This window comes from Tursiops truncatus, chromosome 11 (assembly GCF_011762595.2).
Source record: "Tursiops truncatus isolate mTurTru1 chromosome 11, mTurTru1.mat.Y, whole genome shotgun sequence".
NCBI classification, from domain to species: domain Eukaryota; kingdom Metazoa; phylum Chordata; class Mammalia; order Artiodactyla; family Delphinidae; genus Tursiops; species Tursiops truncatus.
This window is the reverse complement of record NC_047044.1, coordinates 37,493,071-37,507,554: the sequence shown is the minus strand read 5'-3', so window position 1 is coordinate 37,507,554 and position 14,484 is coordinate 37,493,071. Positions and strand designations below refer to the sequence as shown.

Sequence of the window (14,484 nt, the reverse complement as noted above, 5' to 3'; positions counted from 1 at the left end):
GGAAATCCATTTTCTCCATTCACTTCCCCCTGCCCCCACGCCAATTACATACCATGAATTCATTTTCTTTCCATTCTCTCACTTGTTTTCTTGTCCTCTCCTGTTCTCTTTGTTCTTCTGGGTGTTTACCATCACCACCACCGCCACCACCACCGTACTTTCTTTTTCAGTGAGGTTTCTAGAAGAAGAGGAATGGATGTGGGTATTCACCTTGTCATATTTTATTGGAAGTCTAAAATCTTTCTTCTTTTTAATAATCATCCTGGTATGAAAATTATGGACTTTGGAGTCAGATTCTCCACCTTTTTCAAGTCGGGGCACAGAGAGAAAATGGTCTTTGTATAGTATGCTGGGGTGGGTGGCAGGACTAACCTAAGGAGCCTGTGCACCCTGAATTACTGGTGTGCCAGGATACCCGTCACACAGCCTCAAGGTGGTAAACACTGGGATTATACTTCCCGTTTCTTAGTACTTGGGAAATACAGGAGCTAACATATTTGAACGTGCCAGAACAATGTGGATACACGTAAGAGCCAGTAGAGATCTGCCTGCTTCCTTCATATCCCCCCCCCCCCCCCCGCCGCAACAAGTCACAACTTACACAATGCAGGGGCTCACATATCTGTTAAGCAAACGACTAAGATGGATGGACATCACTGTAATACAATAGGGGATGATTTGGAGTCAGAGGATCTTGTAGACCAGACAGCAGCATTAGACGGCTGGGCAGAGGAAAGAAGGAGGACAGGAGGTTATCGGGCTTCCTAACTCTCTCTGCATTCAAATAGTGACAAGTGCCTTTTGCTATTGGAAATCATTTGCTGTGAGGCCTTTGGTAGAGAGGTAGGCTGCAGGTGTTAGGGAAAAGTCTAGCGCCTTCTTAGTTGAAAGGGAATAGCTGAGGTGATTATTTAAAGAAATGTTCTTTGTTTTGCATTAGATTTATCTCTGTTCTGTTTAACCTTTATCTTCACATTATTCTTTTCCTGCAGAAAAAAAAAAAATCTGTTTACAATCTTCCTAGGGTCGGGGCATTCATTATTTCCCACTTCAGATTTGGGAATACACATCTTTACATTTAAAACTGCAAACACCGTCACACCAAACAGCATATGTTTGGCGTAACAAAGGCAAACGCGACCGCATCTGTGATTCACTAACAGGTAGAAAAAACAGTGAAGGAATCTGAAGAATGTTAAACCCAGACGGTAATCTATACCGCCTTTCTCTTTTAATTTTCCTCAGCTTCCTCTTTTTCTCTTTAGATTCATCTTGACTTTGCTCTTCGTTTGGGCTTAAATTTTTTTGGGGGTGGGGGGAGCGTGGGGTCTCATCCAAAAAAAAGGGCAAAGAAACTCCAAAGAGGCAAATGGGCAGGGAGGAAAATCAACAAGTCACCCGGCTTTCTGCCTAGATCCTGCGGGGAGTCCAGTTGGCAAGTGAATCCCCATTCCAACGGCGTAACCTTCCCCAGCGGCAGTCACCCCCAAAGCACTTCCCAACTCGGTTGGGCAACCTCCCTCCACTTCTCCTCCTCTCACAGCTGTCGGGAAATCCTGGAGCAGCCCTTACCCAGGAGCCGCTTGTTTTCTAAATAGCCGAGGTTGGAGCTTGTTTTAAAGAGAAAGAAACAAAACTCGACGCTTCAGGGGCTGGGCCGCAGAGCCCAGCTTGGCGGATTCCCGCTGCGGGCCGAGGCGCGGCCGCTCCACCGGCTGGCTCTCCAGAGACCAACCCCGAGAAGCTGCGCACTGCTTGTTTGCTGGAAAACAATGAATTGGGTCCGTCGGCCTCACCTTAGGGGTACCTGTGCGTCGGAGAAGGGAGGCCGCTCTGCAGCCTGAGGGCGGTTTTCCAGGCGAAGTCGCGGAGCTGGAGACGCGCAGAGGCGTCGGGTTTCGCGCGGCGCCGCTCTCGCCCGGCGCGGGGACGCTGTGCGCCCCCCTCCCCGCCCCCGCTGCAGCCTGTGGCTTCCCCCGCCGCTCCAGGTCGGTTTTTCCCGGCGACTCCAGTGTGACTTCCAAACTCCCGGGCTCTGGGCACACCTCGGAATTTGCCCCCGCCTCCTGCCTGCTCCCCTCGGGCTCCAGGAAGTCGCGAGCGCCCTAGGGGTCGCCCGAGGAGTGGGCTCGGGACCGCGGGCAGCGCAGCCTGCAGGGGGGCGCCAACGGCAGCGATGAAGCCATCTTGGCTGCAGTGTCGCAAAGTCACCGGCGCCGGGGGACTCGGGGGGTCCCTGCCCGCGTCCTCTCCCGCCCGGGGAGCCGGCCCGGCCCGCAGGGCGTACGTGGCCCCCGGCCAACGGGGCGCTCTCGGGGGCCGGGGCTGCCGGGCGCTGTCCTCGGGCGGCTGCGAGTACAAGACCCACTTCGCGGCCTCGGTGGCCGACCCCGAGAGGTTCTGGGGCAAAGCCGCGGAGCAGATCAGCTGGTACAAGCCCTGGACCAAAACGCTGGAGAACAGACATTCGCCTTCCACCAGTTGGTAAGTGACGCCTTCGCCCACCCCCCTCTCTCTTGGGTGCCAAGGCTTGGCGTCCCCTGCACCGGAACCTGGAGTTCTTTTGGGAAAGACAATGCGACTGGAGATATGCTCAGACCTTTTAATTTGTGTTTAATTTCAATTTCGTAGTCAGCTCTTTTGCCTTGTCCTGAAGGATTAGGTTACCTATTGTGAGCCCCGCTTCCTATAGACCAGAAATTTACCTGTATGGCAGGGCTCTGCTTAGTTGAGCAAGAGCCAGCCCCCAGGGACAGCACAGTCTAGTATGGGAAGCAGCCACGGGGAAACAAGTGCAAGAAGAGGGATAAACTAGGGGAGTGTTACTAAGTATCCACACACTCGGAGGAAGAACGACTTCAATAAGATTACACCTAAGTAGGGTTTGGAAGGGTGGATATGTCTTCTCAAAGTCCACAAGGTCCTAATTATTAAAGTCCACGAGGTGGAACACAGGTTGAAATTTGACTGTTGATGTAGTTGCAACTAATTGTGTTGGCTGGAGAAGTGGGAAAGGGGGCTGGTGAGTCAGGGGTTGGTTTGGGAAGGGATTTAGGTATCATGCCAAGTAGCTCGAATTAGGTCCACAGCCCTGTCCTGTATATGAAGCTGCAGTACCGGGTACCCAGAAAGAATTTGCATACAGGTAGGTGGTGCTAGAAATCATGGTAGGAATGAAGTTTTTTGTTTTTCGTTTTCCTCCTAGAGTTGCAGTTATAAGTAGTTATAAACATTGTTTTTATATTGTAACAAACAGATACATTTGTAGAATAAATCTCAAACTTGCCAGAGTATTAAGGGTGAGTCACACAGTCAGAACTCAAGAGTTGTGGCTGTTCTTTGGGCCATGGGCCTTAACAGTGTGGTTGCTTTCATCAGCAAGCCATTAGGGAGAGATGTTTCCTGTAAAAGTTTGCAAAACACTGCAGTGGGGTTTCCCACTACCATTTCCAAGTTCCCAGCAGTGAGATGGGGGAATGACATGGTCAGGTTTGCATTTGACAAATGCCTTCTTTTTTTTTTAAACATTTTTATTGGAGTATAATTGCTTTACAGTGGTGTGTTAAGTTTCTGCTTTATAACAAAGTGAATCAGCTATACATATACATATATCCCCATATCTCCTCCCTCTTGTGTCTCCCTCCCATCCTCCCTATCCCACCCTTCTAGGTGGTCACAAAGCTCCCAGTTGATCTCCCTGTGCTATGCGGCTGCTTCCCACTAGCTATCTATTTTACATTTGGTGGTATAGGTAAGTCCATGCCACTCTCTCACTTCGTCCCAGCTTACCCTTCCCCCTCCCCATGTCCTCAAGTCCATTCTCTAGTAGGTCTGCGTCTTTATTCCTGTCCTGCCCCTAGGTTCTTCAGAACCATTTAGTTTTTTTGTTTGTTTTTTTTAGATTCCATATATATGTGTTAGCATACGGTATTTGTTTTTATCTTTCTGACTTACTTCATTCTGTATGACAGACTCTAGGTCCATGCACCTCACTACAAATAACTCAATTTCATTTCTTTTTATGGCTGAGTAATATTCCATTGTATATATGTGCCACATCTTCTTTACCCATTCATCTGTCAGTGGACACTTATGTTGCTTCCATGTCCAGGCTATTGTAAATAGAGCTGCAATGAACATTGTGGTACATGACTCTTTTTGAATTATGGTTTTCTCAGGGTATATGCCCAGTAGTGGGATTGCTGGGTCACCTGGTAGTTCTGTTTTTAGTTTTTTAAGGAACCTCCATACTGTTCTCCATAGTGACTGTATCAATTTACGTTCCCACCAACAGCGCAAGAGGGTTCCCTTTTCTCCACACCCTCTCCAGCATTTATTGTTTGTAGATTTTTTGATGATGGTGACAAATGCCTTCTTGTTGAAAGTAGGAACCTGAAATGGAGAAAGACATCTTGACCAGAGACTGTTCTCTGTCACCACCATGCTCTGCCCTCTGTCGATTATTTGGAGCTGTTAAGGTGGTTTTATCTTTAGAATCTGAGCATATTTCCCCAACCAGTCAATTTTTTTAGTAGTGTTTCAGAGGATTTTTCAGATCCTCTCTTATGTGCTGGACAGTGGCCCAATCACTCGGTATGCATGCGGCAAAGCGGTAGGGGTAGGAGTCATGATGGTCAACAGCATCGTATCTGGTGCTGGAATTTTGAGTTTGAGTTCTGGCCCTTACAGTTACTGGCTGTGTGTTCATAGGCAAGTTGCTTAATGTCTCTGTGCTTCAGTTTTCTCGTATATAAATGTAGAACTAGTAAGAAGATAAATTTATTAAAGGGTTAAGACCAAGTCTTAATGAAATAGACCCTGTAAGTGTTAGAGGAAGAATAGTTGTCTTTGTACTTTCATACCACAATTATTTAAGAACAGGAAATCCTAGTGTTTCTCAGATCAAAACACAGAATTATTGTCTCGCCTAAGAATGTGTTCTCAAAAAGTTCTGTGTCCGTATATATGTCATAAAGTATGGAACTGAGATTATTTACGTGAGCGTCCTTCGCATAAAACTGTGTGCAGAGAACCCAATTAAGAAGTCACTGGGATATTCCAAGTAAAAACCAATGAGGGCCAGACCTAAGGCAATGGTCAGACCATTGCCAATGGTGGCAATGGAAAGGAAAGGACAGGTTTCTAGAGGATTAGTTGAAGTTGGTGAGGGCTCAAGGGAGTGCAGAGAATGTGGAAATCAAAGTGTCCATTAGATAGACATTTAAGATCTGGAGATTTTCTCTCTGATGTTTCTTTCTCTTTTTAATTTCTGGTTGCTTGCCTAAATTTTAAAAAATTGTATGCAGGCTTCCCTGGTGGTGCAGTGGTTGGGAGTCTGCCTGCCAATGAGGGGGACGTGGGTTTGGGCCCTGGTCTGGGTGGATACCACATGCCACGGAGCAACTGGGCCCCGTGTGCCACAACTACTGAGCCTGTGCTGTAGAGAGCCCATGAGCCACAGCTACTGAGGCTGCGTGCCACAACTGCTGGGGTCCGCGCGCCTGGAGCCTGTGCTCCACGATGGGAGAGGCCACAGCAGTGAGAAGCCCACGCACAGCAGCACAGAGTGGCCCCCCTCTTGCTGCAACTAGAGAAAGCTCGCATGCAGTGACAAAGACCCAACACAGCCCAAAATAAAAACAAATAAATTAATTTAAAAAATGTGTATGCCTAAAATGTTCCTTTTTTTTTTTTTGCGGTACGCGGGCCTCTCACCGTTGTGGCCTCTCCTGCTGTGGAGCACAGGCTCCGGACGCGCAGGCTCAGTGGCCATGGCTCACGGGCCCAGCCGCTCCGCGGCATGTGGGATCCTCCCGGACCGGGGCACGAACCCATGTCCCGTGCATCGGCAGGCGGACTTTCAACCACTGAGCCACCAGGGAAACCCCAAAATGTTCCTTTTTTAATGAGGATTTTTGTCAAAGGGTCCTTGTAGGTATTTTCAAAAATTCATTACATTGTAGATCACTGATATTTGACAATATTGTATCTGAATTCTGTCTTTGTACTCTTGGAATCACGTGGCTGTACCTGTTTTATAGCAGCCCAACAGATCAAAGTGAATAACAGATAAGTCTTTGAGTCTGTATTTATTTTAGCAGTGTGATTCCGTCTTACTAAGGAGTTTGGTTGGCAGAGCAGAGTTGGGGAGGCAAGTAGACACAGCAGACCATACATCTAATCTGACACTTCATTCAATATGTGGTTCCAATCTGAATCCTATTTGCAGATATTTCTCATTGGTTAACATTTTTCTGCAAAGGTAAACTCAAGGGCAGGACAAATGTCTTTTTTTTTTTTTTTTTTAATTTATGTCCATAGATTCTAGGACAGAACAGACATATGAGTTTGAAAAGTGATAGTCAGATAACAGGATACATAGACCTGATGATTTTTGATTCTGTATGTCTTGGGAGGTGGTAAGTGGATACAGGCACAATTTGATGTGAAGGTGCTTTGCTTACTTCTTTTTGAAGCTGGGATGGGGGAAGGGAGATGTTGACTGCCAAGTTCTTAAGTAAAATGAGGAGGGGTCGCTACAGCTAATTGTTCTCTTCTAGGTGGAGCTGGCATAGGTGTAGTCAAGATCTCTGATGCCCTTTGGCTTCCAAGAGGCAAGAGGGATTCTCTTTCCTCATTATAAGCTTGTCTGTTCATTTTTCATGAAAGTAAACGCCCCTCCGAATCTACAGGCCTACCAAAAGCCCCAATGCATAAATAGTAATGCATATTAGTTTTCATAATGGCGTACACTACCCAATAGTACTTTACGAATGCAGTAGTGTGAGCATGGAATAGAAATCTTTAAGGGTGATATACTAGGGACTTTCTATTATAGGCAATAGCCCTGTAAAATACATTTCTGGGACTGTAATCGCTGAGATCTTTGAAAGACAAATTACATGTAGGTGCTTTAGGAACATGTGAAGAACCACCTTTCCTCACAGTTTGTTGGTTAATTCACATTGTTGACACCTAGCTTTGGGGGGACTAAATTCTCTATTATAGAGACTTCAGTAGAGAACTGCAATATAAGGTGAAGCAATTAGAACTCCTAGTAATTTCTCTAATCCTGGAACAACAGAATGGAAGTTTTGGTTATTTTCTCCTGATGAATTAGACATCCTGCTGCCTTTCCTGAAAATGAAATCCAGCTGCCACTCTGAAAAATTAGGCAATTCACTTTTGCATGCATTGTGGTTAACTCTTCAGTCTGCGTCATCCCTTATCCCTTTCTTTGGAAGCGTTGCAATTCTATTTTTTTTAAATAACATTTTCTATTTATTTAAACAACATTCAATGATCAGACTCTCACATACTGTTTGGTTTAGAATTTAATATGCATTAACAATGACTATAACCTGAAAAGGAAAAGTCTCTGACTAAATGCAGATTATTAGAAAATGATTTCTGCTTGGTTAACATCTCTATGATGGAAATTGTTTAGGTTAACATGCAAGATCTCAGTTTCTTACTAGCTATGAGATAAAGGTTGTTTAATCCCTCTAGGTCTTAAAATGGCTCATAAGTGATAAAGACACCAATCATTCACTCACTGTGTGTATAGTACAGAGAAAATGATGAAAGAGATAGTGGAGAAACTCACTACACAGTGGTAGGGGAGACATACATTAAATTATTACAAACCTATTTATGTAGAGTTGCAGTAGATGCTATGAAATAATAGGGGGATTTAAAATAATCTTTTCTGAAAGGATCATGGTAGGAGTCTTGAAGAAATGATGGTTAAACTGAGATCACAATGAGTAGAGATTAGAATCAGAAGGAGAGAGGAACATTGCAGACAAAGAAAACAGCACATGCAAAGTCTGTGAGGTGTGAAGTAGCTCAGTAAATTCTAGAAACTGAAAGAAGGCTAATGAGGCAGGGAAATTATCAAGAAATAATAGAAGAAGAAGAGAGCCATATTGTAAATGGTCTGGTGAGTCTCGTTAAGCATTTGAAAATTTCCTGGCACAAAACACATGTCACATAGTAGATGATCAAAACTTGAATTTACTACTCTTCTTTCTGCACTGGAACAAGAAATGTTTGTGTTCAACCCCAGGTCCGCCGCTTGCTTTGGACAGGCTTCATTATCCTTATTGAGTAAGAATAAAATAAGAATGATGATAGTATCAATTTCTTAGGATTATAGTGGTGGTGGGGAGCATGTAAAACATCTAGGACTGTGCCTGACACACAGTCCTAGGTACTAATGTCTTTGGAATATATAAGCTACTATGGTCCAGGAAGTTTTCAGGGAAATGATAGCATTTAAACTCAATCTTAAAGTAGGATTTAGAAAGAAAAACACTTCTGTGTGCAGAACAAACATGACAGAGGGATAGCGGTGAGAAAGAACCAAATACACTTGTAGGATAGAATGAACAGTAGACCAGTTGGCTTCTTGTGGTTATTTTGAGTTACTGGTACTCGAATTCAGAAGGTAGTTTCAGGATGGTTTTGGAAGGCTTGGAATAGAAGCTAAGGCATTTGCCTTCACTTCTTAGGCTGTAAGTCACAACCTGATTGTAATCCTGCAGATAGGTTTTGTGTGACCCAGGTGCTTTTTGTTTGTTTGCTTTTTAAAGTAGTTGTCAGTATTTAAACATTGGAAGATTTCATCTAAAATCTAAATTTCCTTTAATGATTCAGTTTTTGGGGGCTTCTCTTAAAAAAAAAAGCAGAATATCTGTCAGCAGTGAGTCAGCATTCCTGCATTGCAACACTTGGCCGGAACTGAGTGACTGCTGTTCCAAGCTAAATTAGACATAGTGACTTCCTGGCAGTGAGGTGTAGGGAAGTAAAGAAGTTATGGTGAACGTGACAATTTGACTCAGATATCCTAGTGGAGGAATTGATTGTGAAATTAAAGATAATGAGTTGAAAACTTGGCGAGGACTTGTAGAATTATAGATTTGACTGAAATTTGTAAAGAGGTGAGAGCTGAAGCTTGGTGAATGCCAAGTGGGGAGAGAGGGAGAAAGAGGAGAGGGAGAGAGAGAAAGAAAAAAAATACTAAAAACTGAACTTGGAAGACAAGTGGAAGGGGGAAAAAAAAAACCTATGAGAGTGAATGAGACTTGTTCAAAGAAGTAGGAGAAGGAACAGCAGGATGTTTTTGTGCCATGGAGTAAGAGGGAGAGAAGAGATAAAAATAGGGCAAATCAATAGCGGTAAAGGGCTCCAGAGATGTTTTGAGGCTATTGAGGATTGAAAGACAGCAGTTTTGACTCAGGGATCCTCAGTGACTTTTTTTTTTTTTTTTTTTGCGGTACGCGGGCCCCGGATGCGCAGGCTCAGCGGCCATGGCTCACGGGCCCAGCCGCTCTGCGGCATGTGGGATCCTCCCGGACCGGGGCACGAACCCGCGTCCCCTGCATTGGCAGGCAGACTCTCAACCACTGCGCCACCGGGGAAGCCCTCCTCAGTGACTTTTAATAATGCGATGTCAATGGAGAGATGAAAGCCAAAGCCAGAATCCTGCATTACAGGGTGAACTGATGGTAGGGAAGAAGAGTCCATGGAGATGTTTGACAGTGACAGGAAGGGGAGACAAGATGATAGCATGTGGAGGTGTCTGGGTTACCAGAAAAATAGTTTCCTCACTATCTTTACTTTCCCCTCCTCCCCCTGTAGGAGAATCCTTTGTTTAAAGGCAGAAGTGAAGAAACCTGTGAAATAGGAATCAAGGGAATTTTGCTTATTTTGAAACCTGTTCCCCATCAACAGGACTCCGTGTTTTTACAAGTTGAACTTTGTGTGGTTTCTTTCTTTCTTTTTTTTTTTCTTTAGATACCACAAGTTCATGGAAGGAACAAAATGGAAAAGTCTAAAAGATGGAGTAAAAAGCTACTCAGCAGATCTATATGTTCTTGTTGTATATTGCAGATTCTAGTGAGCTGGATATCTAAGCATTTGATTGTAAGTTTGACAGAGAAGATAAGGAGACAGTTAAAAAAGGTGAAAGAACTAAGATTTGTTGATTTGTTAAATTATTCTGGGGTTTCAGACATCATGTCTATAAGTGGTTCAGAGGGAAGGAAGTTCTTTATCTTGTACTTGCAACTTTTCTGAGTTTGACATTCTTTCAAAAGAAAACAAATAAGGAAAATATAATGCGGATTTTATATAACCAGAAAGTAATTTAATTCCTCTACTGAATTTTGATTTTTTGGCAAACAATTAGTCAGCCACGTTAAGCTGTTTCAGAAATTCAATCTCTCTCTTTATTTCTTTCCTGTAAAATTTCCTTCGTATTTATCAGGTATTATTAAAATTATACTTAATTCTGGTTTGAAGGTAAGAGTTTTACCTAGAGATGAAAAATGTGTCCCCTTTTGACAAACTCTAAATGAAATGTATTTATTCATAATATTGTGCACAGTACAGGTATATTTAAAATTTAAATTATCATTTTTTATAAATAAAAAATATTTTATGAAGGTATCTGGTCAGCATGAAAAATGGCCTGTTAGAAATACTGTCCCTCAGATAACCTCATCAACAAAGACCAATTTCAAAAGATCGGCCTTATTTTATATTCTAAAGGTCAGCGGCTTGGTGCTGTTCTGTGTGTAATTTTCTCTGTCATGCTGCTGAACGTTCAGGACAGAACAGAGTGAACTACTGGAATGCTATGATTACATAAGCAAGGATGGATTGCCTGACAAATGGCACAATCAATGAACAATGGAAATTCAATCAGCTGTGACCAAGTGTGGGAGAAAGTCCAAACTCTTATCACCTCCTGGAAGGTGGCTTACTTTTCCTTTGTTCATGCTATATACTGTTAGTTGAGAAAAAAAAATCCAGTGGTTGAAATTATTTGTTTCTCCTTCTCCTCCTGCTTCTTCTTTTCCTTTTCTTTCTTCTTCTTCTTTTTTTTATTTTAAAGAATTTCTGCTTAAGCAGCAACTCCATGAGGGAGATCATTGCTTTCCATTGTGGTGTGACATTTGTGAGAGAAATGTGTGGAAGGCTAATGAATCTTTGTGATAATATATATGAGTGTAATAACTTCTTTAAATTACAGTTTTAGGAAGCACATCTGAATGTAGAAATTATTTAAACCATGTGGTTAGAGAACTTGTGAAAAGTATGAATTATATAAACTTTTGCTGATATTATGGCCAAATGAGGTAAGCGACAGTGCATAGAAAGGAGAAGTATTATTCTTATACTATCTAGGAAAATTGAAGTTTAAGAGTTTCCAGTATGAAATAGTCCAATTGAAAATCTTAGAATAGCTGAAAACAGGTTTTTCAAATACATTGTTTGGATAGCGTTTGATTGATAACTTGTAGGTAAGTAGTGAATTTTACTGATTTAACATATAAGTTGCTCTCAGTGGAAGAAACTCATCTGAAGTCTGTAGGTCTTTGATTTAAGAGATAACTCTGGACAGTAGGAATACGTTCTCCTTAGGTTTTGATGTTAGAATAACAACATTTCCCAGGTATAATTTTTAAGATGTCTCCCAAGAGACATCAGTTAAGTAAAAGAAATTTGGGAAGATTAAGGGAAAAGAAAGAATACTCAGTATCTGCTGTAGACATGATCAATATAGATATTTGTGCAAAAAGAAAAATTAGTACAATAAAATGGTAAAAAAATTTAGTAGTCGAAGGGACATAAAATCATTATTATTGACTGTTTGCTAAAATAACCATAGGCAAATGCAACGGAGCTTAGAAAAATCTACTTTTGCACTAATCTCACTTTGCTTTCTCTCCACACTTCTTTAAAGTTTTCGTAGAGTTTCATCAATTCTCAGTTGAGAATTTAGCGCTTTTCTAAACCACAAATGCCCTGACATTGCCTTCTTCCCAACTCTCCCTGCTTAATCAAGGCCGAATGAAGTTTGTCACTGTTACTAATGGGAATTTGTACGATAAGCCAGCGGTCCCCAACCTTCTGGCACCAGGGACCAGTTTTGTGGAAGACAGTTTTTCCACGGTCGGTGAGGGCTGTGGGGGGATGGTTCAGGCGGTAACGCAAGCAATGGGGAGCGGCGGGGAGCGGCAGATGAGGCTGAGCTCACTAGCCCACTGCTCACCTCCTGCTCTGTGGCCCGGTTCCCAACAGGAAGTGGACCACTACTGGTCCTTGACCTGGGGGTTAGGGACCCCTGTGATAAGCTATCTTGGTGGGTAGGAGAAAAAAACTATTGAGGATCATTATTTTATTTTATTTTTTTTGGCGGTACGCGGGCCTCTCACTGTTGTGGCCTCTTCCGTTGTGGAGCACAGGCTCCGGACGCTCAGGCTTAGCGGCCATGGCGCACGGGCGCAGGCGCTCCGCGGCATGTGGGATCCTCCCGGACCAGGGCACGAACCTGCATCCCCTGCATCGGCAGGTGGACTCTCAACCACTGCGCCACCAGGGAAGCCCCGAGGATCATTATTAGTGGAGAAAAACAAACTGATCTGGGTTAAAACTTAGGCCCCACTCTTTGAACAATACATTGTCCCAAATAATTATAAAATGGGGACTGTGATGGGTATTATTGTTCAGCAATGTCTGTTCTCTACTTTTGAGCACACAGGAGGATTGGATTTCCCCACCCAGGCGTGGTTATGTGATTAGCTTTGGCTAATGCAACCAGACTGAGGCGTGTCACTTCCTGGTGAAACATTTAGTGGCCAGTGCTTCAATCCTTAGTCCCCTCTGGTCTGTCAGATCCATTGTGGAAGCACCTGTAGCCTGGATTGCTGAGCAAAAATGCATAGATAACAATGCTTCCAGGAGTCCACTTGAAGCCTGAGTAAAGTTGCATGAGTGAGAAGTAAATGTTTTTTCAAGTTGAGAGTTTGCCGTTGTTACTGTGTGTAATCCAGCCTATCTTTATTGATTGTGAAATCAATAATATATATATAATCTATAATAATTACTTCTAGGACTGTTAGAATGAGTAAGTTTGCTCATGTACATAAATAGTGAGTGTCCAGCATATAGTGAGAACAGCTAAGCTTTATGGTATCCATGCTATGAGCCAGGTACAATACTAAGTACTTAAATTTATTTAAGTGTTTGAATTTATTTAATATTTCTAACAACCCTGTGACGTAGGGTACCTTTTATTCTCGTTTAGTGGGTATGGAAATGGAGATACAGAGAGTTTAAGAAACTTGCCTAAACATATAAAACTAGTAAATAGCAGATCTAGGATTTGAACCCAGGCAGTCTGAATTTAGTGTCTGTACTCTATCTAAATATATACTACATTATATTGTTTCTATAATAATTGTCTTAGTTAATTTTAGGTTTTTTTTTTTTTTTTTTTTTCTTACCCCTTCTCCACTGAAACCACTAAAAGTAATTTAAAAAATCTGGATCGGGCTTCCCTGGTGGCGCAGTGGTTGAGAGTCCGCCTGCCGATGCAGGGGACACGGGTTCGTGCCCCGGTCTGGGAAGATCCCACATGCCGCAGAGAGGCTGGGCCCGTGAGCCATGGCCGCTGAGCCTGCATGTCCGGAGCCTGTGCTCCGCAGTGGGAGAGGCCACAACAGTGAGAGGCCCATGTAACGCAAAAAAAAAAAAAAAAAAAAAATCTGGATCTACATGTCAGAAACATTTGGAAAATATCCCTATTATATCTGGAATAATAGATTGATGTTCTTTGAAAAAATAAACTGTTTTTTTAATATAAAATATTTAAAATGTGTACAACAGTCCCAAAAGTGGTGGGAGAGGGGCTTTATATTAATTGTTACCTACTTTAGAAATGTTGCCTGGACAGTAGAAAACAATATTAAGCCCTTCTTTTAAAAATGCTGTGTTGGTTTTCTGGCTTAAGGAAAATCTATAATGGCCACATTACTCATTGCTTGTAGTATGCTTTAACATTATTTTTATGAGAACATGGTAATAAGTAGCCTAATTAATTCATATAATTATGAATATTTGAAAATTTTCCTTTCCTTCAACTTCTCAGTAAAAGAAAATACTAGGACTTGTTGTATGTTTGTAATTATGGAAGTTGTTGATTTTGATTACTTTTTTAATGCATTCAAGTATAGTATTCTTTGCTGTTTTGCTTTCATTGCTTTTCATCTTGATCCTAGTGCAGGTGGACAGGCCTTGATAAATGGCGTATGTTAAGTGCAGAGATGAGTTTTTTTAGGAATCATATTGCATCTGTCTCTCTTGGTTCTAATATGAATATCTTATTTTTGAAATCCAGTACAAGGACCATGAGTTGTGGACTGTCTCACTTACCTGTTGTTATACCATAGGTGTTGCAAAACTTTGGGGAACAAATGATCTAAAAATGTTAAATTTTCCTTTGAATGTTTAGGGGGTGAAACACAATAATATTTGGAGAGTCTGTAATAGATTGAGAAGGAAACTCACATGTGATTATTCTCTAGCTCATGACTGAGCTATTCATTCCTTTCTTTAAAACTGAGACATGCCTCTCAATAATGATAATAATAACAACAGTAATAACACCCATGGCAATACAACAGCCGTCACTAA

The 14,484-nt window shown here is 42.4% G+C and overlaps 2 protein-coding genes across 10 annotated transcripts in view; one reads left to right on the top strand and one right to left on the bottom strand.

Moving 5' to 3' along the window:
• Positions 1-1,956, bottom strand: part of LIN7A (lin-7 homolog A, crumbs cell polarity complex component) — a 394,724-nt gene extending 392,768 nt beyond the window's left edge. For 5 of the 6 annotated variants that reach the window (XM_019952195.3, XM_073788376.1, XM_033866292.2 and 2 more), the window contains exon 1: positions 53-70. Coding sequence is in view for 1 of the 6 variants with exons in the window: in XM_033866291.2 (XP_033722182.1) it covers positions 53-63 (11 nt within the window). In the remaining 5 variants the exon portion in view is untranslated. Of the gene's footprint in view, positions 1-52; positions 179-601; positions 723-1,796 lie in introns of those variants that run through there. The other variant, XM_033866291.2, reaches the window with a different exon arrangement.
• A 76-nt stretch (positions 1,957-2,032) lies between these two features.
• ACSS3 (acyl-CoA synthetase short chain family member 3) overlaps positions 2,033-14,484 on the top strand; it is a 144,048-nt gene continuing 131,596 nt past the window's right edge. For all 4 annotated transcript variants that reach the window (XR_012324278.1, XM_073788374.1, XM_019952190.3 and 1 more), the window contains exon 1: positions 2,033-2,484. Coding sequence is in view for 3 of the 4 variants with exons in the window: in XM_073788374.1 (XP_073644475.1) it covers positions 2,177-2,484 (308 nt within the window). In the remaining variant the exon portion in view is untranslated. The remainder of the gene's footprint in view (positions 2,485-14,484) is intronic.